General features: G+C 43.3%; 1 protein-coding gene across 1 annotated transcript in view; it reads right to left on the reverse strand.

The window, feature by feature from the left end:
- Positions 1-27,413, reverse strand: part of ADAM12 (ADAM metallopeptidase domain 12) — a 1,097,024-nt gene that overhangs the window by 333,053 nt on the left and 736,558 nt on the right. Inside the window, exon 11 of the mRNA XM_082269366.1 lies at positions 24,004-24,149. Within this exon, the coding sequence (XP_082125492.1) occupies positions 24,004-24,149 (146 nt within the window). The remainder of the gene's footprint in view (positions 1-24,003; positions 24,150-27,413) is intronic.

The raw sequence follows: 27,413 nt of genomic DNA on the forward strand, positions 1-27,413 counted from the left end.
TGATGTTAAAGCTGGAGTACACATATTAAGCCTTGGATGGTCATTACATTATCTGTGTAATAATAAGCTGAAATATATGTAACCTGGTTCATGAGGTAGCACTTTGAGGTATTTGTATACCCAGTACTGTTGTCAACTACTCTGGGTCACCCCCTTTAAAATATTCACATTTTGCTGCTTTGCAGACTAAAATGAAGACAGACACAGTTTTTGTTTTACCCAGCTGTATTTACTCCAAGTGAAAGATATAACACCAACATATCAGAAAAACAAAATTGAAAAACAAATCACTGAGTTGGAAAAAGGATCCTCTCCTAAAAATGACTTGTAAACTCAATCAGGTGTAGCTAATCACCTTCTCAATGACACACAAAGCCATTTGACTTTCAGCTGCGATCAGTTGTGGTCATTTTGATTAGCTCAGCATGAAAAGAGCTTTCCTGAAGCATTTCAGTCCCTGTCAGTGTAACTGAAGCAAATATCTATGTGTGACAAAGCACTGTCAAAAGATCTCCGTGATAAAGTTGTGGACGGGCACAAGTCAGGAGATGGATAAAATAAAATATCAAAGACATTATCAATGCCTAGAAGCACAGTGAAGTCTAATATTAAGAAGTGGACGGTATTTGGTACAACACAGACCGTCCCTGGATCAGGACATATCTCCAAACTGGATGAAACAGCAAAGAGGAAACTGGTCAGAGAGACTACCAAGAGGCCTACAGCAACTCTGAAGAAGTTGCAGGAATTATTGACAAAGAGTGGTCATTGTGTGCATGTGACAACAAGTTCTCCACATACAGTATGTGTCTTGTATGGGAGGGTTGCAAGAAAAAAGCCACTCCTTAAGAAAGGCCACATGCTGTCACAACTAAGCTTTGCCAAAACACACCTTGAAGATTCTGAGGCCACATGGAAAAAGGGGTTCTTGTCAGACAAGACTAAAACTGAATTATTTGGCTTGAATACCAAACTATATGTCTGGAGGAAATCCAGTACAGCTCCCCATCCAAATAACACCATTCCTACAGGATATCCTGTTATGGGATAATTCTCCGCAGCAGGGACTAGAGCAGGTGTCAGGATAGAAGGAAAAATGGATGGGGCAAATCACCAAATTATTGAGGAAAATACACTGCCCTTTGCCAGAAAGTTGTCAATGGGGAGAAGGGTGACCTTGTAACATGACAATGAGCCAAAGCACAAAGCAAAAATTACCACACAGTGGTTGAAGGAGAAAAAGATGAAATTCCTTGCATGGCTTAGTCCCCCATTAAAAATATGTGGAATGACTTGAAAACCGCAGTCCACAAATGGTCACCATCAAATTTAACTGAACTTAAGAAGTTCTGCAAAGAAGAGTGGGCAAATATTGCAAAGTTAGTAGAGACATATCCCAACAGACTAAAAGCTGTAATTAAAGCAAAAGGTGGTTCCACAGTATACTGACACAAAGAATTGGTCCCTTTTCCAAACCAGTGATTCTGTTTTTGAATCTTATTATTTTCTGACATGTTGGTGTTATATCTTTCACTTTGTTATAAGTTGTCCTGATTAAATACAGCTGGATAAAAACAAAAACTGTGTCTTAATTTCAGGTTCAAAGCAACAAAATGTGAATATTTTAAAGGGGCGCGATTCTTTTCTTTACCCACTGCAGCCCTCAAAATTTCCATTTGGGGACTGGAAAAAAAGGGCAAGTGTGAGGCTGGGCGGTGAGTGCCGACAGCAGGAGGGTTGAATGGGAGCCATTCTCCCAGCCATCGGCCAGGAACCTGGGTAAGAGAGAGGAAGAGGAGAGCCAAGCAGATGATGAGGCACTGGTGAGGCTGCGCTGATTGGCACTGCTGAGGCTGTGCTGATGAGGCTGCACTGATAAAGTTGCATCGATAAGCACTGGTTAAGCTGCATTGATGGGCACTGGTGAGGCTGCATTGATGGACACTGATAAGTTGCACTGATGAGGCTACACTAATGGGCACTGATAAAGTTGTTAATATTTATTTTTGTAACCTAATTCTGCATAAAACATTTAACATTTTAATTTCATGAGATGAGAGGGCGTGTTTAGAGGTGGAATTAGGAGCTGGGGCGGGGTGGATGTTGGGTTGGGCAATTGGTGGTTAGTAACTCTTAAGACCTGCCTAGTAGCTCAGGAATTGAAATTTTGAGCCCTGCCCACTGTATGTGTGATGTTCAACTGCAATGAATGTATAACAATTTTTTTAGTACCTACATAAGAATGACTCATGTCCTTTTAAGAAAAAATGGTACATTATAATATATTTTTAATATATAAAAAAAGCCTTTTCTGATTTTCTTCATCACCCATAAAGACCAATACTGTAATTCTGTAGTTATAATTTTCAGCTATTTACACAGCCTCTTGTTGACTTTGCAATTTGCTTGAGAGCACAAGCAACTGTGACAGTTATTATTCAAAACGTGCCTTGAATGAGTGTGTTTTGGGAAATCCTTAAAAATGATAGGTTTAGTTTGGATTTAAACCATATACTCTATTACCACAAATGATGATGGTGCTGCTGGCCCAGAACCCAAGTGTCTAGGTCAAGCAACATCAATGGGCAGAATGAACTGGTGGCAAAGGGATTTTTTTCAGCTGCCTGGGAAACCAGGGTCTGTCCAGTCATGTGATAATCAATCATAGGTTTGAATTACTCAAAATGAACTTTTGATTAGAAATGACAGTACTGCATAGATAAGAAAAATGTATTAGGTTAAATTTAGAAGCTTCAGCTTAAAAGCCAGACATTGTGGCCTGGTATGAATTCCTTGCAGAGATTATAAACTAGCTGCACCTTTCTGCTCTCCCTCTATCTGTGCTTACCTTGATGTACAATAGATTGAGGAGTAATATATATAAAGAGAATGAGGAGAACTGTTTTGATACATTGGCTCTGTGTGCTCAGATAAAGAGAGAAGGTTAATTCCCAAAAGCCTCTCCATTAAAAAAAAAAAAAAAAAAAGCGTTTAGACCGAGAAAAAAAAAGTAAGTACATTTAAACACAGGGCACACGTGGGAAGAATGTTCCTGAGGAAAGAGAAGGAATTTCTGTAACAAGGGTCACATTTTCAAGATAAGAACAAACTCACTGGAAGAAAATGTGAAAATGTTTTATTTCCACATCCAAAGCCATAAAGCAGACTCCTGTTACACTCTATCATGTTGTACAGTAACGACTAAATTGTAGACATGTTGGCAGGGAATAGCAGAAGGTGCACCAAGAACGAATGATGAGATTTCTTCATCTGAAATAAGAGATGAGCAGATGCTGTCAAATGGCCTGTTATGGAACAAACAGTGGCAACCATGATTATCTAGCCCTGGCAAACTACATGTTTAAAGCCCAACTCCACCTTCAAAAAATGTTTTTATAAATGTGAAGCCCAGAAGGGTACAAAAATACTGCAAAAGTCACTTTCAATCTGGAGCTTTTCCCTTTATTGCCCCCTTCTCCGCCACATTTGCCGTCATGGGTTGAATGACCTCCAGCAACTCTAAACCCACTGGCTAACATGCTGATCATCTAAGAAAAATGTCATCAGCACATTGCATGCTCCATCTAGAGCGATTTATCAGTCACAGATGCATAAAAGTGGCAATGTTTTGCATCCCACACCAGTTCTTTCACTTTCTGCCTATTGAAGGAGCTGGTATAGGCTCCAGAACATTGCTGCTTTTACTGTAAAACCCATTCAACCCATGTCAGCATCTTGTGGTGGAGAGGGGGTACTGCAGAGAACAGCTTCAGACTGAAAGTGACTATTGCAGGTAGAGCTTTTTTTTTTTTTTTCTGTATACCCTTCTAGGCTTCACCTTTATAAAAGAGATTTTAAAGGTGGAGTTTGGCAGAGCTAGATCATCACGGTTGATTTTTTTCATTTTTTATCTTTAGTAAATTTTCAAAGATTTCAAACAAACTTCTTTCACGTTGTCATTATGGGGAACGAATTGTGGAATTTTGAGAAAAATAATGAATTTATTAAATTTTGGAAAAAGGCTGTAAGATAACAAAATGTGGAAAAAGTGAAGCGCTATGAATACTTTCTGGATGCACTGTATGTATTTGTGACTAAACATGGCTCCAGATGGAGGATGAGATGTGCTGGTGATATTTTTCTTCTGAGGATTCTGTCTGGAGGGTCATCCGTCATACACCATTTGGAGTGCACCATACCTTTTGCATTTCTATCTCATAAACCAGATACCCAGAACAGTTGATATCTGGGCCTATCTTGTTTTTGTTTTTTAAAGTGATTTTAAAGGTTTATTTGTTTCTAAAACAAACATGTTATACTTATCAGGTCTGTGCAATAGTTTTGCACAGTACAGCTCTGATCCTTCTCATCTGGGATCCCCCACTGGTGCTCCTGCTGCTTTTGAGCACCCCCCCCCCCCAGAAAGCCACACTTGTGCGGGCTCACCCCTGAGCTGTTCTTATATGAACACACCCACAGTGTGTCTCAGGCCATCCCCTGCTCTCGCATTACTGGATTTGATTGACAGCGGCAGTAGCCAATGGCGCGGACCTGCCGGCAGTGGAGAAAACGATCCGGTCCCGGCTCCTCACAGACAGGAACTTGAGTGAGGGCAAGATGGCCCCCACTCGACTCTATGGTGGACCGGAGCAACGTCAAACGTTGTTGCCTAGCAATGGGTTTAAAGGGCCCCTTTTTATTTTAAGTGTAGCTGTGAGGTCTGAGGTCTTTTTGACCCCAGATCTCACAATAAAGAGGTCCTGTCATGCCTATTTCTATTACAAGGGATGTTTACATTCCTTGTAATAGGAATGAAAATGATCAATATTTTATTTTTTTATAAAACCGTGTAAAAATAATAATCAAAGCGCTCTGTCACAGTTAACTCGCGTGCAGAAGCGAACGCATACGCAAGTCTTGCCCACATATGTAAACGGTGTTAAAACCACACGTGAGGTATCACCACGATCGTTAGAGCGAGAGCAATAATTTGAGCCCTAGACCTCCTGTAAGCTGGTAACCTGTAGACATTTTTAAAATGTCGCCTATGGGGATTTTGAGGTACCAATGGTTGTCGCCATTCTGCGAGTGTGCACAATTTTGAAGCAAGACATGTTGGGTATCTATTTACTCAGGCATAACATTATCTTTCACATTATGGAAAAAAATTGGGCTAACTTTACTGTTTTCTTATTTTTTAATTTAAAAAAGTGAATATTTTCCAAAACAATTGCGTTTGGAAGACCGCTGCGCAAATACGGTGTGATAAAAAATATTGCAACTATCTCCATTTTATTCTCTAGGGTCTCTGCTAAAAAAATATATATATATAATATTTGGGGGTTCAAAGTAGTTTTCTAGCAAAAAAAAAAAAAAAGATTTTAGCTTGTAAACCCCGTTTTGAAAATAGGTTCGGTCTTAAAATGGTTAAGAAGTGCTGATCGCGGTTCCCACCGCCGGTCACAGTGGTCTGCAGTCCCCCTTAAATATACACTAACAGCAGAGTGTGTAGGGATATGCCTGCAAGGACGCAGTACTGTACCACCACCAGAGAAAACCCTCCTGAACGGCCTGCAGCAGGAAGAAGAGTCAAAGGAAGTGACCTCGGCCTGGATGTAAAAGGTCAGGCTGCCAAATGCAGTACATAGGACTACACAAAAAATGGTTGCCAATGCATTTTAATAGGAAGCTCAGGGAAAATGGCTGCCCCATACAAGTCAATGGGAAAAATATACACATTGCCCACACTAAAAATGGCGGCGCCCATGGCGTGCCATGCGACCAGGGACCCCCACAATGAAGGCCTCAAGGATCTACAACAAGACCCAGCAAGCAACAAGGTACTATTGCCACCCCCCCAGGACGCTAGGCACCCAAGTTACATAGCCCCCGGCTGGGGCGGGAGAGAGAGACAGGGCCCAAAGGCTGGGTACCTGACAGGCCAGAGGGATCTTTTTAGGAGGTACAGGTCTTATTATCCCCAGGAGAGGGCCCACATCCCCCCAAGGCCACCAGGGGCAAGAGGGGGATCACATTTACTCACCATACCATGGACCGGGTGGGCTCTGCTCCGGGCAGACCGCCTCCCACCCAAAGTGGAGGTGCTGCCAGCCAAGGGGTATGCTGCAACTCAGGGCATTCCAGGTTGTCGCATCCTGGCGAGGCGACCGCTCCCATGCTCGTCCCCATCCGGAAAGGGGCACCATAGTGGTGAGGCCTAGTGCGGGACTATAACCTGCTCACGCTCGTAGGCCAGGTTGGGGGGACCATAAGGATCTAGATTATCCAGTGTGAAGCCCCAGTCGGCATTGCTTGCAGATCACCAGGAGGGTCCCCCTGAACACTAGCTAGTAAAGTGAGTAAAGAGAAATAAAACAAAATATTCTGAAAAGAATAAAAAAAACTGAGACCAAAGTCCCAGCAGGAAACCTAGGTCCTACTCCTTCGCTAGGCAGAAACAAACCGGTTGGCTGAGCAGAGGGTGTGTGGGATATGTCTGTGGGGATGGCCCATGGGCGTGTACATTTAAATTTTTCCTGCCTAGACTACTCCTGCAGGGGGCAGCATAACCCATTCAGCTAAAGAAGATGGAGTTTGTCAATGGATGATAGAGAAACAAGCCTTTAGTATCACTTTAAGGTAAAAAAAAGTCCTACTAGTTGTATTGTCCCCCTCACCAACGTTTATACTACCTTGATCCAGCGTTGTGCCCGTGTGAAGAGGCGCTGGTTCTTCTCTCCTTACAGGCTCAAAGACAGCAGTGGGAGCCATTGGCTGTAAATCACAATTTTACAGCAGCGGCTCAAATTACAGCCGCTGCTGTAAATCAAATTCTGTGAGGTAGAAGGGGGAGGAGCAGAGCTGCACTGTGTGTCAATGGACACACACTGCCCAGCTCGAGATCGAGTCCACAGGTGTGCCACCATAGAAAGCAGCTTCCTATGCTGACACACAGAGAAGAGAAGGGGTTAAGAAGACCCTAGAAGAGGAAGTTCTGTGCTGCTCTGTGCAATATTACTGCACAGAACAGGTAAGTAAACCATGTTTATTATTAAAAAAAAATACCCTTTACAATTGCTTTAAAGTTCAAAGTCTACCACAAATATATCCCTTTATTGTTCCAGGGTGTAGCTGTTAATCAGCTATGCCAGTACAGAGTTATGGAAAGGGAGGGGAGGATGCACCCCTGTCAGTGGTAAACGGTTTATCTAATCCCTGTAACTGCTAAATCTGCAAGATAGCTTATTCTTTTGAAAAACAACAGATTTACTGGCCAGATCGCCTGCTGAAGATAAAAAAAGAAAGCCTAAAAAAGAAAACCAATGCAACTACCACATCTAAGAATAGGTAAACTGTAATATAATAAATGTTTGCTTTTGGGTTTAATACTGCTGCAAGTGATTGTAAAGTTTCAGATTTTTTTTATTAAAATCCATAAACATGTTATACTTACCTGCTCTGTGTAGTCTTTTTGCACAGAGAAACCCAAATCCCCCTCCTGGCTCCTCCCTCTTGTCGAGTGCCCCCACAGCAAGCAGCTTGCTACAGGGGCACCTGACCCACAGCTCTGTGTGTCCATTCAGACACGGAGCCGCAGTTTGGCCTCATCCCCTCTCTCTCTCCTGATTGGCTAACTGACTTTGATTGATAGCAGCTAGAACCAATGGCTGATGTGTCTCAGCCAATCAGAAGGGAGTGTCCCAGGCAGCCAAGGCACTCGTGCACATCGCTGGATGGAGATGGGGCTCAGGTAAGTATTAGGGGGTTGAGGGGGCTGCTGCACACAGAAGTTTTTTTTTTTTTTATCTGCATGCATGAAGATTAAAAAAACCTCTGCCTTTACAATTCCTTTAATGTAGTGAGTCCCCTTAAGGGGACCATACATTATTGGGTGCCTAAGGCATCAGTGCCAGTTCTTGGTGTCTAGGTTAGGCGATCAACTATATACAGCTGTGTATTAGCAGACTTGTAAAGAGTCAGAACAGACAGAATTCTTAAGATTATATTTAGAGACCTAGAATGTTCTGCCAATATAAACTATACTGGTAGGCCAGACATTATTTTTTTTCTACATCAAATGAAAATACAATGCCAAAAATCCTAATTTACAAAGATATGGGTATTTTTAGATTTATATTTGCCAGTGTGTCAAAACCCTTACATACAGTTAACTTGTATTAAGGATACTGTACACTGGTTCTTTAAAAAAAAGAAAATGGTGTTGTTATGATCCTTATATGATAAGGGAAAGCTGGGTAGGAAACGTCATTTTTCACAGCGTTACTTTGTATGTTTTGGTTTTTTTTTTTGGAAAATCATCTGACACTGCTATGACATCAGCTATGGGAAACGATTATATGATACATGCCAGGTTAGGGTAAAATACAGAGAAAAATATTTTTCATGAGTTATATGAGCAGAAAGGTGAGCTCCCACTGCCTGTATCTTTCCTATCAATGACATCCAGGAGAATTAAATGCTGGAAGAAGAGATGTGAGCCTCCACTTCCTCTATAAATTATGGTGGTCTTCTCTCTAGCAGCAGGGCTCTCATTTTGAAAGCCATCCAGCTGTGTTCATGCGCTTTCTACCTCCACCTAGAAACTAAAACACGAGACAAGAGATAACAGTATGGGTCTGGGGAAAGCTATAGTGGAAAAGAACTGAAACAGTAGAAAAATATTTTCTAACATTTCTTACGACACTGTAACAAAAAAAAAAAAAAAGAATACAGCAAGCATATGATAATATAGAGGGTGAGAAGTGGAACTGCATGAAAGCAGGTCAATGAAAGCAGCTTGGGTTAGGAGGAAGCACAGGGGTGCCAAACTGGCTCTGAATGTACCAAAATACAAGATGATTATCAGCTAATTCTATCGGAAATGGCAGGAGTGGGCAATCATCCAGGTGGCTGTTGGGTACCACAGCTCTTAAGTGCCTTTAGCAGAGATTTCTAGGGAAGTTTCTTAACCAGTTATGGGTGTCATCCTAGCAGTACTTTTTCCAGCTACGGAAGATGTCGGAAGTACTTATTTCTGTTAAATTTTAGATCCTAACTCCAGGTAAACGGCTACATACTTGAAATGCATATCTGGTAAATTTCACCTCCTAAAACAGAAGTGGCAAACTTCTGCCCTCCAGCTGTTGTCAAACTACAAGTCTCTTTGGGAATAATTGAAAGACTAAAAGTCACAAGCTTGACTCACAGAGGCATGATGGAACTTGTAGTTCCACAACAGCTGAGAGGTCCATGATTGATTACCTCTGTTTCAAAATATTTATAACTCTTTCCAGTCAGTCTTCTGTTTCATACAGAAACATAGAAAAGTGACGACAGAAAAAAGCTGAGTAATCCATCGAGTCTGCCCATATTTTTATTTTTTTTCTGTCAGACAGCACAACCCATTCCTGAATGACTCTGAAGACTATGTCAGCTTATGATTGGTCAATGAAAGAGTAGCAGCACACTGGAAAGATAATCCCTATGCTCTGCTCTCCTGTAAGCATGTTCCATATATGAATTGAGCCCTTATTGGTTCAAAGTGTTGGCCCTCCCTCTACCAGCCTGAGTGTTGTTGCACAGAGAATTACAGAAGGCTATTTTTAAGACATATTCAGGTATGTATGCTTGTTTGTTTCCAATGTTTACCTTTAAAATCAAATCAAATAAATAAATAAAGTACAAAACAAGAGAGCCCAAGCAAATACTGTTGAGCAGTACACAAGAATGAGTAATCAAATATTTCAGATCTTGTGATTCGAGCATGGAAACCAGTTTGCAAGTAAAAGAAAAAAAAAAAAAAAACGCACAAAAAAATATATATATATCACTTGCCAACCGTATAACTTACATATACTGTGGCAAGGTGGCTCTGCTGCGCTGGATCACTTACCTAGTTTGTTATCCTGCAAGTCTGGGTCGGGGCGTGAATGCACGCCAGTGGCCTGCTCAGATTATACACAGTGGGAGCTGATCTGTGGGTACCGTGGACTCAATGTCTGCCGCCACCGGCCAATCATTAGGCAGAGAGCCAGAATGGTGATCTGCCTATGTAAACAAGGCAGTTACACATATGTAGCAGGTTTTCCAGGCATTGAGCCTGATGTGGGTTTGCCATGGTTACCGGTTACCTTTCCAGCCCATGTGAGCTGCGAGCCTGGGTGTGAAAACTGAGACATTGACAACTCCAGCATCTTTGTTTTGTGGTTTGATTTTAGATAAGGGGATGGGAGAAGGGAATGAGTGGGATACTCCTTAGGCTCAACTAAATACACTTGGGACTTTATCCAGGAAAAATGTCTGTTAGCGCTGCCTTGACGCCAGCCGATGCTAGCCAACGTTCACTGACTCTCAGAACACACTGTAACTTGATAGAAGTGCTGAATCCTCAACTTTAAGTCCTGAAGATCCAGGACTGTGGGTCATAGAACTACTGACACTGCGTTACTGCAAAGTCACTGGCTACTCCCCCCAGCCTTGCACTGGCTTGAGGTAGTTTGTTGTAGGTTCCTGTATGGCTGCAACTCTCAACCGACACTCTGTACACTTCAGGGCCTAAACTGCAGGTGCCCCCCTTTAACCTTGAACTCTTCGGGGGTTCACTGACTATGTACCCCCTTGGTAACTTCAGGGTCCTCAACCTAGGTACCCTCTTTCCTCAGCTAGCTGACACTGGATCCTAGAACCTCCTCCGGAGTGGTGCCCTCTGACTTTAGGCAGACCCCCCAGGGGCAATCCTCAGTATTCATGACCTGTGTGGGCTTTCCTAGGACTGGACCCCTCTCGCTCTGTGCAGGTTCTCGGCACACTGGATCCCCTCAGCTCAACTAGGCTCTCTCTGGATTCCCAGGCGACACCCCGAGACATCCGCTTCCTCAGACAGGAGGAGAGACAGCTGCTCTCTCCCTCCTGGGACTCTGCTCCCGCCAAAGACACTGTGTCACGCACTTCCCCCAAACTTATATCTACTCCCAGAATCCTTTTTCGGCATAATCTGCCTTCTGGGGGAGTTACAAGCTTGAATGTGTCCCCGGATTGGGCTTCCTCCGCTACCCTATCCGCAGATGCCAACACATCAACTTTGTAGAATTTTGTGAAAGTATATATAGATGACCAAGTCGCCGCCCTGAACACTTGCAGCACTGACGCCTGATGGCAAAAAGCCCAAGAGGCACTCAGCGCCCTAGTAGAATGTGCCTTCACAGGAAAAGGAGGAACCTTCAGTGAGTAGCTTGAACAACCATCTGCCTGATCCATCTGGATAGGTTTGCAGCAGATTCTTTTCGAGGTCCAATTTCCTGAAAGATTCAGTAGCCACCAGGTAAACTCTAATGGCCTGAACCACATCCAAAGAATGCAAGGCAATTTCCTTAGGATACTTGGGCTTAGGACAGAGTGAAGGCAGCACAATGTCTTCATTCAAATGGAAATCAGAAACCACTTTAGGAAGAAACGACTGATGAGATCGAAGTACAACTTTATCTCTGTGTACCACCAGATAAGGTGAGCGGCATGACAATGCCGCCAATTCAGACACTCTGCGAGCAGAAGTGATAGACACCAAGAAGGCAACCTTCTGGGACAATGGAAGCAGAGAAATCTCCCAAATGTTCTCAAAGGGAGGCTTTTGAATAACAGACAACACCAGATTGAGATCCCACGGTGGTAGCGGGGACCGTCTCGGAGGTGCCATATGGCGTACTCCCTGTTAGAAGGTACAAATCAAGGCATGCATAGCTAATGAGTGTTGGAAATATATAGCCAAAGCTGACACTTGGCCTTTAAAAGTGCCAAAAGCCAACTGCTGTTCAAACTCTTTCTGCAGGAAATGCAAAACCCTAGTGATCGAAAACAAGCGAGGGTGCACCTTCAGTGACTCACACCACTAAATGTACGATTTCCACATACGATGATAGATCTTCCTGGGGGTCGACTTCCTAGCCTTCAAACATATATGAATCACAGAATCATAAAGACCTCTATCTCTCAACAACTGGCTTTCAACAGCCATGCTGTTAAAGCCAATGACTGTAAAGCAGGATGGAAGATCGGTCATTGAGACAGCAGATCTTCCCTGAGAGGAAGTCTCCAAGGAGCATCGGCGACCAACCTTGCCAGGTCCGCGTACAAAGGCCAGCGAGGCCAGTCTGGAGCCACCAGATTGACCAGAATCCCTTTCACCTCTATCATGCGGAGAAGCCTCGGCAGGAGTTACAGCAGAGGGAACGCATAGATCTGACCCCAAGGAGCTACCAGTGCAGCTGTGGCATCGGCTAGAGGATCTCGAGTCCTGGCTACCAACCTCTGCACCTTCTTGTTGAGACGAGAAGCAAGTCCGGAGTCCCCCAACAGACACACAGATGATGAAACACCTCCGGATGTAGGGACCATTCCCCTTGACCCAACACCTGATGACTCAGGAAATCCGCTTGCCAGTTGTCTACACCTGTGATGTGCACAGCAGACAGGGCTGGAACAAACTTTCCTGCCCAGACCAAAATCTCGGCCACATCCCTGGCCACCAAGACACTCTTGGTGCCCCCCTGGTAACCGATGTAAGCCACAGCCATGGTGTTGTCCGATTGAATCCTAACTGGACAATCTTGCAGGCGAGTCGTCCAGTGGCTCAGACAAAGCTTTATTGCTCTGTGCTCCAAAACATTTATCGGCAATTTGGACTCTTCTACTGTCCAGGTTCCCTGGGCACAGAACTTCCCCTGTACCCCGCCCAGCCCGACAGGCTGGCGTGCGTGGTCTACACTGTCCAAAACAACGGTAGGAAGGACTTGCCCTGGCACAGTGCTGGAGAATGGAGCCACGATAACAGAGCAGATCTCGTGTTGTGACTCAACCGAATCAAAGTGTCCAAAGAATTTGGATCCTTTTGGATCCTTCCATTTGACAAGAATCTCTCTTTGTAATGGTTTGGTATGGAACTGAGCAAACGGAACCACCTCAAAGGTTGATACCATCAGACCCAAGGCCCACATGCAAGTCCTCAGCGAGGACAAATTGTTCCTTAACAACACCCGGATCGCCCCCCTGCAACTTCTGCAGCTTGTCCAGGGGAAGAAAGATCCTTGCCAAAGCTGAATCCAGAGTCAGGCCCAGATAATCTAGTCTCAAGGAAGGTATCAGGGCGGATTTTTTTAAATTGATGTTCCATCCAAACTTATGTAGGGAGCTGACAGTCTCTCATCAGGGCTGAATGTGAGTCTGCATCTTAACAGGAGATCGTCCAGATACCCCAGTACCGCAACAATGCTAACACCGGGGCCAGTACTTTGGTAACCACCCTGAGAGCAGAGGCTAGACCAAAGGGTAATGCCACAAATTGATAATGCTCTTCTGCTATGGCAAATGAAGAAACTGCTGATGTCCAGCATAGATAGGGATGTGTAGATATGCGTCCTTGATACCTATGGAGGCCAAGAAGTCTCCCTGGTGTAGTGACACCACCACTGTGCAAATGGATTCCATACAAAACTTCTTAACCCCCACAAAGCAGTTCAGAGCCTTGAGATCCAGAATTGGATGCACTTTGCCCTCTTTCTGAGGCACAGTAAACAAGTTTGGATAAAAACCTTGGAAGTGCTCCTGAGAGGGAACTGGCACAATCACCCCTTGTGACAGCAGATCTTGTACCGCCTCCCGTAGATCCCCTAACCGGTCTGGAGATAGGCGCAGATTTCAGGGGAAGAACCTGCCTGACGGACGAGACCAGAATTCAATCTTGTACCCTGATCAGATCAGTTCTTGAACCCATTTGTCCTGAATCAAGGAAGTCCAAGGTTCCGGAAAGAAGCAAAGACGTCCCCCCACCCCTGAAGCAGGTGAGGGCGCCCCTTCATGCAGACGAGGATTTGTCTGCAGATCCGGACTGGCCAGTCTTTGATTTACCTGACCATGGCTTCTTGGAACTCCCAGAAGACCTGAACGGCTTTCCTTTGTCTTGCGACCCGGAGGTACGAAAAAGCAGCTTATGAGCAGTAAAGGAAGGCCCCCGTTTAGTATGTGTGCCTTACCCTTAGAGGATTGGGGAAGAAGAGTACTCTTACCCCCTGTGATACCTTTGATCAACTAATCCAGAGAGGATCCAGACAGCCTCTCCTCTGTGAAGGGAAGATCAGTCAAGGCCTTTTTGGAGGCCTGGTCAGCAGACCAACTTTTTTGCCCTACCATGTATCTAATTGCAATCCCCACTGCTGACGCCCTGGCCACCAAAGGAGGTGAATCCAGGGACGTATCACATGTGAACACCAAAGCTTGAGCCAACTGGTCCAGTAGTTCCAGCACCACAGGGGGGATCCGTTCAGCCTCCAAGTTACTTTTAAGTAACTTCACCCAGTTAGTAGCTGTCTGCCCCACCAGAATGTTCACAAAGGTAGCCTTTAAGATGGACCCCCTTATCACGTGGAGATGGCAGGACAGGGACTCCCCCCATCTATCCATTGGGTCTGCAAAAGTCAGCAACTTTTCCACCGGTAACAGAGTCGCTTTATTTAATCTGAAAACCGGGTGATACACCTTCAGCGGTACAGTCCACCTAGTGGAAATTGCCTCCGGAAAGGGGTAACAGCATGCAAAACGCTTAGGCACCACCAGCATATGCTTAATGCGCCGCCATTGTTTATCCACAATATTGTGAAACATTTCTGGACAAGGGAACACCTTGCCTGATTTACGGGATTTGCGGAAGCCAAAAGACACCTGCGTACCCGGCGATGTGAAGTCATCAGCCAATTTGAAAGTTTGCCGCACTGAAACGGGCTTCCAGCAATGCGCCTTCCTGCGCGGCGGCTGAAGAGGACAGGTCCTCTTCACCATTAGAATGTGAAGACACCGACCCCTCAGGGTGGGCTATGTCTGCAGCAGCCACATCCGCCTCAGAGTCCGAGGACCCCCCTGATGTAGGCGAAGGCAAAAGGCGTTTGCGGCTGGCAACACTTGAAATGACAAAATCCATATTAGACACCAGATTTTGAAAAAAGGCTGCGATTTCAGGCTGGGACTGTGACCCAGAAGGTTCCACAGTCACTCCTAGGGGGTCTGCAGGTGAAAACTTATCCTGGGACTCCATGTTATACCGATTTTAAAAATAAAGCAGTGTCTCTTTAAGAACCGCCAAAACGCGATCCCACCGCAATTACAGCGGACCCCCAATCCCTGACTAATAGAACTAATAGCAGAGTGGATGAGGAAAAAAACTACAGGGAATCCCAGAAAAATGTTACCAGACTGTTCAGGAGACTGCCAGCATGTGCTTATGCAAAACGAAAGTGACACTGACTGCACAGGAAGAGAAGAAAGGAACTCTGCCTCTACGTTTAAAAAAGCCATGCTGCACGCCTGTCCAGCTTGTAGACCTCAGGAAAATGGCCGCTCAATGCATTCACAATGGGGAACTATAGAAAATGGCTGCCCATGCAATACAATGGGAACAGAAACATACATGATCCACAGCAAAATGGTGGCCCCCATGGCGCGCCATTCGGTTTTCAGGACCCCCAAAAGGGGTCCCAGAACAGTAGGCATTGGAAGGTCCCCAAACAAGGACCCCATCAGGACAAGCCACCCTCACCACAGCAGCGCCACAAAGGCCGCAATATTACCGACCCCAAGGTAAACTGCTAGGGGCAAGGGAGTGCTGAGGGGTATACAGGCCCAGTCCTCCGAAAGGCCAGGGGAACGGAGGGATCCCTTTGGGTCCGACTATTCCAGGGGGGGAGAGGTTTTGGGGGGACAATCTACTCACCGTACTACGATACCAGGTGGGAGCCACACTGAAACAGAACACCTCCCACCCAGGATGGGGGTGTTGTCAGCCAGGGGAAGCTGCGACTCAGGGCGTTCCAGGTAATCGCGTCCCAGCGAGAAATCCACATGCAGGCTGGCGTGGCGAGGCCTAGTCCTGGACTATAATCTAACACTCGCTGGCTAGGCTGGGAGACCTTAAGGATCTAGATTATCCAGCGTTAAACCACCGGCTGTTGCTTGTAGTTCCTCTGGATCTTGGGCCGTCAGGAACTAACTTGTTCAAAAAATAAAAAATAAAAAATTTCCCTGTTAAAAGTGAAGACCGATTCCCAGCAGGGAGCTAAGTCCTTTTCCTAAAACTAGGCAGAAAAACCATGTGTGGGGTTATGCCTGCAGGGACAGCCACACAGGCGTGGTTAAGCTTTTTTCCTGCCTAGTGATTGGAGGAGCATAACCCTATAGTCTCTGAAGAGATGGAGCTGAGTCTGTCGATGAACGATTGAGAAAAACCCTTTTAGTCTATGTTAAACATGCACAAATGTGTACTGTAATCCACAAAGCACAAATGAACTTGGGCAATGTCCTTATGCAAAGTGAATTGTACTGTAGAAGTGATAATATCGTGTTTGTACATGTTTGCAATCCTTGCAGATAGCACTTAAATGGCCGTTGTATTGCTGATGAAGTGCATAATCCCCACACACATCTACATCTGCTAATGTCCCCATATAATCTGCATTACAGGCCAATACGATGATCATTCCACTCACACACAGCTCACTGCTCCCAATGTCACCACCTATTCGGGATGGCAGAAATGATTTATAGGGAAATGTGTTATCGGGTTTCCATCAAACTGCAAATAGATGGGTATGCTTCAAAATTACAGCTTGTCTGACAGGTGTGGTATTGCTGTGCTTTTAACCATAATATTATTGATTTTACCAGAATATATATCTATCCTACCTCCACCCTACAACAATTCTTTTTTAGCAGGGAGAGCTGGAAGAAAATGTTATCTTAAACTGGCTTTTCAGATCTTTGCCGGATTATTACTCTCAGAACCCCTGCTGAGCTCTAAACATCTTAGCTGTACGCAGACAGAAAATTGTATGGCTAATATTTACATGTCAAGACTAAGCAGCTTTAAAGAATAAAGAAGACCTGTAACCTGCTCTGACAGTGAAGGCATTTGTTAAAGAAAAACTCCAGTCAAAACTTTTTCTTTTAGTTGTAGATTAAGTATGGAAGCATTAAAACCTTTGTAAAAAAAAAAAAAATCTTTATTGCTGCCCATATCCCCATTGTAAGATTCCTCCATATTTCCTGTCTTCTCCCCACTTCCCCAGGGTTTTGTGCAGTGGGCCGCGTTTGTGAGGGCATGGCAGCCCATTCGTTTAATATGAATGGGCTGCTGTGCCTGCGTTTCTGCAATAAAAGGTGCATGCACACCTTTTCGAAAACGCAGCCTCAGGGCAATCGCATGATATTTTTGACCATGCGATTTCCCTGTGGTTCCCGCACTTGCACTGCGATTTTACATGCGTGGAGGTACCATTTAGATCAGTGTGTTTTTACGGCGGGTGGTTTCAGGTGCTGCATTCTCAGGAAGTTTTTAGGTCATATGGACAGCCTTTTAAAGAGAAATTCCACTATGTACCAATTTTGTTTTTAAATAATAGTAACGCCCAATAACTGCAACAAGTTGTCATAGCTATACCTGACAATCAGACTTGCTTACTTAAGAAGTTGTGAAATGATGGTCACTATCAGTCAATTATTTATTACAATAGTGAGAAAGTAGCTGCATGTAATTAAGCTTAGAAAAAGGAGGCAACTGAGGGGGATGGAACATTAACTAGCTGAATAGGTGGCTGACATAACCAGCCTTTAATCTCATTATGCACTAAATATGCAATTAATTTGTATGTAGGTATGGATCGTTCTTCGAATTTTAAAAATAATTTTATTCAAAGTCAGAGGCTATGGGTAAAGGAATCAACCAGGCAACTCAACAGCAGCCAGTTCAACTTCAAGTGTACAGACTTTAATATTCCCTATCTGGGAACGAATGTGCCCCAAAACTTGCAAAAAGTTCCTAACTTCTTCCTGATTGTTCATGCATTTAAATTTGATCTACAATGCTGGAATAGAGAATTTCACATGGTTCAGAAGCAATAACATTAAAATGAACATGATGCCAAAGCTTCTAAACTTCTTAAAAGCCCTACCAATTAGGCTCCCTCATGGCTTTTTGCATGACTTGTGCTCCAGATTTCTCATATTTATCTGGGCGAGCAAACCTGCGAGGGTGCGTACATCAATCCTGGCCCTGCTCAAAGCAAAGGGAGGAATTGGCTTTGGCTTTCCTCACCAGCCCCGAGTGATAGACTGGTGAACCATCAGAAACAAAAAACTGTGGTCCACTTGAACCAGGTGACTATTAACCTCCCCTTAGCAAGTCTCTCATGGCTCCCAAATAATGCCATGCCAGTGGAGGTACAACATCACCTTCTTATTGGGGCGACATTTAGTACTACCAGATACAGGTTTCAAACTATCACTCTTTCGCCACATCCCAGACCTTTAATCCCTAGTCTGGGGAATATTGATTTTCAACCAGGTATCAGTGACCAGTAACTTTTGGTTCTAGCACAACAGGACACATTCCTATTACTACATTTTTCTCAAAATCACCGGCTTATGATACACCATGAGATCACTTCTCACATAGACTTAAGCTGAGTGGCTACCTATGCTCCTTATCAAAGGGATATCTCAATGTAAGAGAAGCATTCTTATCGTTGACCTTGGTTGTTGCACCTATATGCTTTTGATTATGTCCAGATTTCTGTGCTAAAACCGGTACATTCTTTTGCATGGAAATATGTTGTTTTATATTTAAAAACTCACCTTCCCCTGCGATCCCCCACTGTCCTCCCAGCTGATGCCGCCACCTGTCTTTTGGTTCCCTTCCCTGCCAGCGTTGCGACACAGGGGGGTGAAACCAGCGGCAATTTCAAAAATGTAAATACACTAAATGACATGATACAAAGTTGTGATCCTAACGGATTACACTGTATCATGTCATTTCATCACAGGATTTCACCTGGTGACTTTCCCAGTGCCCTGCCTGTGCTTTTCCAGTTCTTTGTGCCTGGAAAATTGAGAATGACCATGGTGTCCAAAAAACATTCTTTTTGCGCAAAAGCACTTTTAGCTGTCGCTGTTTTCCAGTTCACCTAAAAGCGATTTTGCACAAAAAGAATGCTTTTTGGACACCATGGTCGTTCAAAATTTTCCAGGCACAAAGCACTGGAAAAGCACAGGAAGGTCACAGGAAAAGTCACCAGGTGCAATCCTGTGCTGAAATGGCATGATACAGTGTGATCCGTTAGGATCACAGCTTTGTATCGTGTAATTTGTGTATTTACACTTTTGAATTTGCTGCCGGTTCCACCCCCCAAAAGAGAACCGGAAGACAAGTGCCGGCAATCAGCCGTGCACAGAGCGGGGAGAGAGTGTCAGGACGCTGGGGAGGATGGCGGACGAGCACAGGGAAGGTGAGTAGCATTGCGGGGTAATCCCGAGTGTGGCTCGGGGTTACCGCTTTGGTACTGAAAGTTAACCCCGAGTCACAGTCGGGAATACCGCTAAGGAGGTTAAAGGTGCTTTGACCCTGCAGGAACTCCCTTTTTTGCAACAATGGGAAAGGAATTTTGAAATAAATAGGTGGTGGTTTTTGGATTCCCCCTACGTAAATTTTAAATATGTATTATCTTGCCTGTTCCTATAGTTAGATAGTCTATCAAAGCTCTGATAATATTAAAGGTGATGATAATTGTTACAAAGAATATAACAGAATATGTAAAAAGGAAATCAAGGACACAATATTTCAAAATGAACGACAGATTGCAAAAGATAGTAGGACAAACCCTCAAAAATTCTTCATATATATTAATAGTAAAAAGGTTAGGTCTGAGTATGTAGGCCCTTTACAAAATAATCAGGAGTGGGTGACTGGGGACAAAGAGAAGGCAAATTTATTAAATACTTTCTTCAGCTCTGTGTATACAAAGGAGCATGGGGGAGCTCATGACCATAATGAGGATGTTGACACAGCCCCAAATGATCCACAATGGCTCAAAAGTGATATGGTCCAGAAATATTTAGACAGAATAAGGGTGGATAAAGCACCTGGACCAGATGGCATCCACCCACGCATCCTAAAAGAATTGAGCGCTGTAATTTCAAAGCCTTTTTTTCAAATTTTTAGGGACTCCTTAAGGATTGGAATAGTACCACTGGATTGGCGTAGGGCCAACGTGGTGCCTATATTTAAAAAGGGATCAAAGCCTTAGCCAAGTAGCTGTAGATCTGTTAGTTTAACTTCTATAGTTGGGAAGATACTGAAGAGTTTAATAAAAGACCACATAGATGAGTTCTTGCTGGAAAAAAATATTTTAAGCAACAGACAGCATGGATTCATGAAAGACAGAAGTTGTCAAACAAACCTGATTTCTTTTTATGAGGAGTTAAGTAAAACCTTGGACAGAGGGGTGGCTGTGGACGTAGTATACTTGGATTTTACAAAAAAGCGTTTGACACAGTTCCCCACACACGGCTAATGTGTAAGGTAAAGTCTACAGGTTTGGAAAGATTAGTTTGTAAATGGATAGAAAAGGCCAGATAACCGGAAAGTAAAAATCCATAAATGTCTGATAGTAAAACCTTTTGCATCTTCCAACAGACCTTAACATAAATTTTTCTCAAGCAAAGAAAGAACAAATTGTACTCTTTGCACCAAAAATAAAAGTCCTTACAGGTGTGACTCCAGGAAAGAATCCTTTGGCTTAGTTTTGCATGACACTTCTGTGTCTAACAAAAAGTACAAAAAGTCCTTGTTGAAACATTTACTTACAGCTGCTAAAGCCTGTACCCTGCCGCTGTGGAAGAGCTCAGATCCCCCTACTAGATCCCACTGGCTTGCTAGAATCCAGGATATTCAACTGATTAAGGACCTCACTAGAAAAATAAAAGGGCGAGAAAAACTGGAAGTCCTGGACCCCTTACTTCTTCTTTAAAGATCTGTCCCCACCAGTGGCACAACAGCAACCTCCAAATTCGTACATACCACGTCATTTTTTGTGAGTCCTGTTGGGTTGCCAACCCTGTGGGGAGGGGAGTTTGTGTGTTTTTATTTTTTTTGTCCCTCTTGGGTACTCCCTTAGCCTATTTATGTCTCATTCTCTTTCTTGAAAATCAGAAAACCTCAGGGATCAACAATGCTATGGGAATGCAGCCCATTATGTATACTGTCTTGCAGTTTCTTGTTCATCCAGTATGTGCTTGTGATATGAAGTGGTGTCGTGAATGTAGAATTATGATGTTTCTCTACTCAACGCTTTGCTTTTATTTTATGCCTTTCATGATTCTGTGACCAGCATTGCCAGGTTGCATTGTTGATTCCTTTAAAAAAGACTTTAAAAAAAAAAGAAAAAAAAAAGAAGCGTGTATTACAACTATAGCGGTTCCATCACACATCTGCCTCAAGTTGCCTGACCACCATGATGCAGGAAAACAGAAGGTGTACACTAGGTATGGAATAAAGTGGCTGCACAGTAAAATGAATGCTCTGTGTGAAACTTAGCTCATGTATTCCCACCATGATCCGATACAGCGTCTGCAAAATTACCAGTGACCCAGTCTGTTTACCAGTCTTTACACCCCCTGTCTTTATTACTCATGGAATGATTCGGAGATAGCAAAATCCTTAGCAGTGGGTAGTGTAACAATACAACTGGAGTGACCCCCTTCTGCTTTATGGAACAGAACCATAACCTTGGGTTTAGATATGCCGATTTTAATTTGCTCAGCGATAAACCAATTATTATTGAGCTGAGATCCGCTGTTATAAAAGATAACATGGCTTACTAATAGCACGGATGTTGTTCTCAGACAACCACAATACATCTCCACTACTTGCAGATATGTCATTCTTTCATGACTATGCCTCAATATCCTGTCCAGGAAAATGACAAGGGAGCTAAGATAATGTCCAGCTTAAGTTTTATAAAAAGATGTAATGTAATAAAATATAACTTGATATACTTTACAGAATTGTCAACTGTGGTGCCCTGTGAAGAGCGCAAGCTGTATCACAGCAACCAGATTCGGTTATCTGGTCTATTGGCTATAAAAGTGTGATAAGAGAAATATATTTTAATGTCACACTTCAGTGCAGTGGATTTATCAGATTATAAAGAATACATTCACCAAGTCATCCTTCCTCAAGTCCATCTTAACTACAATCTTTCACATGATGGCATATTACTTTCCTACTGTTTATGGTAGATAAACAAGTGTCTTTCTGCATCGCTACATCTTTGTGTAAGAAGAACCTCACTCACAGGGGCATATATGGTCCTCTAAATGTTGCTGCAAAAAAAAAAAAAAAAAAAACATTGAAAATAATGAAAAATATATTCCATCTGTTTGTAGCAATGCCAGTGGAGCTTATTGAAACAGCAGGAGGCTAAACTGTGGTATTGACTGCTGAAAAACGACTCCAACTGCAGCTAAGCTAAAAATGTCTAAGGTAACAGTACAAAGCACATTGTGGTTCAAACGGCAATTTATCTTCATGCAAAACTAACCAGGCAGGCCTCACGTGACCACTGCCCTTGATGTCCAGAATCTGAATTTAGAGGACAGGACAATAACTGCATCCTGAAAAACAGCTGAATATAGATGAACATATCCCAAATTGCAATAGACAGTCATCAAACTGCAGCTTTTATGGACAATTAGCAGTCTCCAAATTACTTATGCAGAAAAAAATACCCAACTTACTGATCATGAACCAATGTGACTGCTAGCTTTGTTGATGCATTAATCAAAGAATGCATTCAAAAAAAGTGTATTGCCAGTTTTGGGTTTAATAATTCTAGCACCCTCCTAGATAGGTTGCTAGGATGTTAGGTAAATGTATTTCTTTTTTGCTTCTCTGTAATCATCGGTGCAACTGTTGATTGCTTTGGGCTATTTTGGTTCCTACAGTTTGCAGGTTTGATTATTCCCCCTTGCATTCTAGAGGTTTCTAGAACTTAGTGGGCTGGAAAGTAAAATGAGCAGCCTAAAAAAATGTATTGCGCTTCAGGCAATCCCTGGGGAGTTGTGCCCAGCGGGGGGGGGGGGGGGCTGGGGAGGCATATAAATAGTCTGAGCTTTAGAACAGGGTGAGGGGATTCCACCTGTCTGGGTAAGGGTGCCTGCAGCAGTTCTACTAATTTGGGCGTATCTTCACCAAGGTCCCAGCTGTGGCATAGTTGGGGCCTATTTCTAAATTTTCTTGCCGCTAAGGAAAACTCACTGAAAAATGCCCAGTGGAAGCTAAAGGGTGCACAGCTCTCCTATGGCATAGTGAGCAGTAGTCTCTCCCTCACTAAAAGAGTATCTGGTGGATACTGGAATTAGGCACCTGGCTATCTTGTGACATTTTGAGTATGGACCTGAGCTTCAGGCCCTAGTAACTGAGTGCTGGTGTCCTTTGGGTGAGAGTACCAGTAGTGATTCTGGCTGAGACAGCCCTCACAAGGTCTCAGTTCTGGCTATCTTACTTTGCTCCTGATGTAAAGACTGTTCAGAGAAGCACAGTCTAGAGCACAATAGAGTGTCTTCCTGTTCCTATGTAATGTTTTCAGAATGTCCCATGCTGTGCTACACCCTTTCCAAGTTTATTTAGCAATAACTTCTAAAAAGTTCCCCTATACTGTTTACTGAACCAGAGTGTATAGACTTGTTGCTGTGTGCCTGCTGCCTCTGCATTAATTTGGGAAAGAACCAGTTAAAAACTGCAGTGGCTTCTGTGGGGGTATTGCAACATAAGGAAGAGTTAAAGCCCCTGTCTTGAAACAGGAAATCTCCCCAAACTAGAGGCAATTTTCACCAGAACCAGTGCTGGAAAAAAATGTTCCCTCACCTCTTGATTTCATGGGAACTCTAAAATGTAGTATTTCCATTTGTTTTCCTTCTTGGGGACAATGGTCATCAGGGAAAATAGAGGGGTATTTCTCCCAAAAAGGAACACAGACCAATAACTAGCAAAGTTGAATATTTTCCTGTTCTGTTCAATTATTTAAAACATGTTTTCACTGTAAAAAAATGTAATTCATTGTTCCAATCTATAAACAAAAAAAAGTGATTGGAGAATAACATACAAATACAATAAATGTCATAAGGACTTACGCAGTAGAAGGAGTCATGATGCAGCCCCCCTTGTCAAAACCTTTGCAGTTGCACCCTCTTTCCAGAGTGTCATGGTTCATCCCAAAGTTGTGCCCGATTTCATGAGCAAGTGTGACTGCTGCTCCCAGTGGGTTTTCTGAATGATCCTTTAAAAGAAAGGGATATGTTAGCAAGTACAAAATAGGTAAAATGTCAGAACAGGTTTGGCTAGCTATGCATACTGGTGATTTAAAGAAAAACAATGGCCTACCATAGAAAAACAATGTGGTACAGCTTTCTCTTAGTCCCCAATATACAGGTGCATCTCATAAAATTAGCATATCTTCAATTCAAAAAGTTCAATCAATTCAATTCAAAAGTGAAATCATCACGGACTGTGGAAAATATTGCATTTAATTTGGAAATCAAGGTCCCAGAGTCTGGAAAAAGAGTGGAGAGGCTCAGAATCCAAGTTGCATGAGGTCCAGTGTGACGTTTCCACAGTCAAAGATGATTTGGGGGGCCATGTCATCTGCTGGTGTTGGTCCACTGTTTTATCTAGTCCATAGTCAGTGCAACCCTCTACCAGGAAATTCTAGAGCACTTCATGCTTCCCTCTGCTGACCAGCTTTATGGAAATGCTGATTTCATTTTCCAGCCAAACTTGGCACCTGCCCACACTGTCAAAAGTACCAATACCTGGTTTAATGATCATGTTATTACTGTGCTTGATTGGCCAGAAAACTTGCCTGACCTAAACCCCATAGATAATCTGTTGGGTATTGTCAAGAGGAAGATGAGAGACCAGACCCAACAATGCAGATGAGCTGAAAGCCTGGCTAATTCCTTTGAGGATGTTATTTTTAAGGAAACGCGTTCGGAGTATCATGAGTGCCTATCTTTTCTGAATGCTTCTTACCACCTGTGTATTCCTTCATCTTCCAATAAATTGCCCATACGGCATTATGCTATGGTGTCCTTTTGTTTTATCCCTCTCCACAATCCCATGAGTGGGGACTCCAAGGCATTCCCGTGCAGACTGGTTTGGAAGATATTCATCACCACCTGTGATCCAGAGACGCTGCTGAGGTTCCTGCCTATTCGGTACCGAGGACATCTACATATACAGCGTGTATGACCCATTTGCTGTACAGTACTTTGGGTCCATACCATCTGGTGAGCACATCTTGATTCCTTTATTCCTTTGGTGTGGGATTTATCGTTTGTTGCAGTTATTTCACATGCTGGAGTCAACACCTTTTTCAAGTAACAGTTTACACTTTATGGACATTCTGGACTTTGATTTTTTGCATTTTTTTGCATTTTGGTTTGATTGTTCACGTTTTACTTTGTGCACATTTACTCACACATTTTTAGCGCTGCACTATTTTTCTTAATATTTTGATCACCATCACTGTCGGTTGGAGTGTTAGCAGCTTTATATTGTGTTTTACTTTACAGATTAGTTTTACGTTTGTGCAGTTTATTCACATATTTTTCACTTGCTACCCATTGCTTTGACTGGCAGCATTGTCTCTGTTGTTGAAACCCTCTTACTATCAGCTGCAGTGTCTGGGATGGAGAGTACGTGAGACAATGTAGAACAAATAAGAAATCAAGCAGGATTTGGCTCAGTTAGAAAAAGTAAAGAAATATGTTTATTCTGCATTACATAGTGACTGGATTTGGTATTGTTTAGATGGTCATCAAGGAGCCAATACCTGTACTTTAAAATACTTTCTCAAGTCAACTAAAAAAATAAAAACTCAATACATTCAGGCCCTCTAAAGCAAGTTTTTAAAGAAACAGCAATACATTCAGGAAATAATATTCTGAGCATTTCTAAGGAGAATGTTCTAAAACAATTGAACCTGTCATGTCTACCAAGTGTATAAATAAACTGTACAGGACTTATCCTAAAATTAGCTGCTTTGTACCCAAGGAGGACCCTGTTTTCTAGGCCTGGGCTGTATACAGGGATTCAACTTCTAACAATTCTCCTATCCTGTTCCTTTGGATTACATCCTCACTATGGCTGAAAATGATCATCAATTTGAGAACACTAACCATTAGAAAATTGAACAATTATTCCAGAAACAAAGATTTTTCAAACAAATTTTTACTAACATATGGTCAGCTTAAAGAGGTTGTAAACCCCCAAAAATATTTTTTTTCTTTTTGCAACCTGAAAGAGAAACACATAATGAGCTAGTATGCACTGCATACTAGCTCATTATGAAATACTTACCTTAGAACGAGCCCCCGCCGTGCCGTCTGCTTACCTGTATGACGGGCGACATGTCCAGTCGCCCGTCTTCTGGGATCGCAGCATCCGACCATCTGATTGGCCGGAGCCGCGGTGACGTCACTCCCGCGCACGCACGCGGGAGCCGATGGTCACGGAACGGGGCTCTGAAGAAATGGCACCAGCGGCTGTTCCTTCAGAGCGCATGCGCCAGTGACGTCACTGGCTGCATGTAAGGTAAATATCTCCTAAACGGTATATGTTTAGGAGATATTTACAGTACCTATAGGTAAGCCTTATCATAGGCTTACCTATAGGTACAAGTTACAGAGGAGGGTTTACTTCCTCTTTAAATCAGGATTAAGTGCTGCACCCAATCATCAGCAAGCCCTGCCCAATGTCATTAAATTGTCAAACTCTAAAGCCTCAACTTGCCAAATAGGTTCTGGCATTTGACATTTGAATCACAGGAGGTATGGAAAGGATGGGGCTTAATCACAGGGGGAGAATTCAAGGATCTGTATACTGCCTAGTTCTAGTGTCCTCCCCAGGCACAAAAAATGGTCTTAAAGTTGAGTACAGGTACAGGCACTCAAACGCAACAACACTACCTTCACTTTACCAGAACGGTTAGGCCCTTTTATGCTGGGCAGTCTCTGTCCCAGTCAACAGGAGATCTGTCCACTGATCCCCTGCTATTTAGAGCAGAATGGGTGGATAGCACATCTGTGTCTGCTCAGTTTATGCAGAGCGGACATGGACAAAGCTCCCCCGGATCTATGGGTGGCCACGTGTAAACAGACTCTGCTGTCCCTTTACACCTGACTACTTTCAATCCACATACATGGAGGAGAACTATCTCCTTCTGCTTGTTTTTAGCGGACCGTATATGAGGTAGGAAGGAGTAACAGACACAAGTCTGTTTACACCCGCTGGTCCATAGGGGTGAATGGACTGTTCAATCAGGTCTGCCTGAAAAACTGACAGGTGGACCTAATCGGAATGGTCACGTGAAAGGGGCCTTAGAGTATGTACTTTGGGCGGGTAAACTTAAACTCTTATTTCCAGTTTGCTGAGCCTAGAAGAAACGGAGCACACATCAGGGTCTGTAAAGATAGAGTAAAGGAAGACAGTTGTGTTGTTCATCTAAAACAATAGGATTTTTGACATTTTCAAACCTATTCTT

The sequence above is a fragment of the Pelophylax lessonae genome (genome assembly GCF_965119305.1).
Source record: "Pelophylax lessonae genome assembly, chromosome: 9".
NCBI lineage: Eukaryota > Metazoa > Chordata > Amphibia > Anura > Ranidae > Pelophylax > Pelophylax lessonae.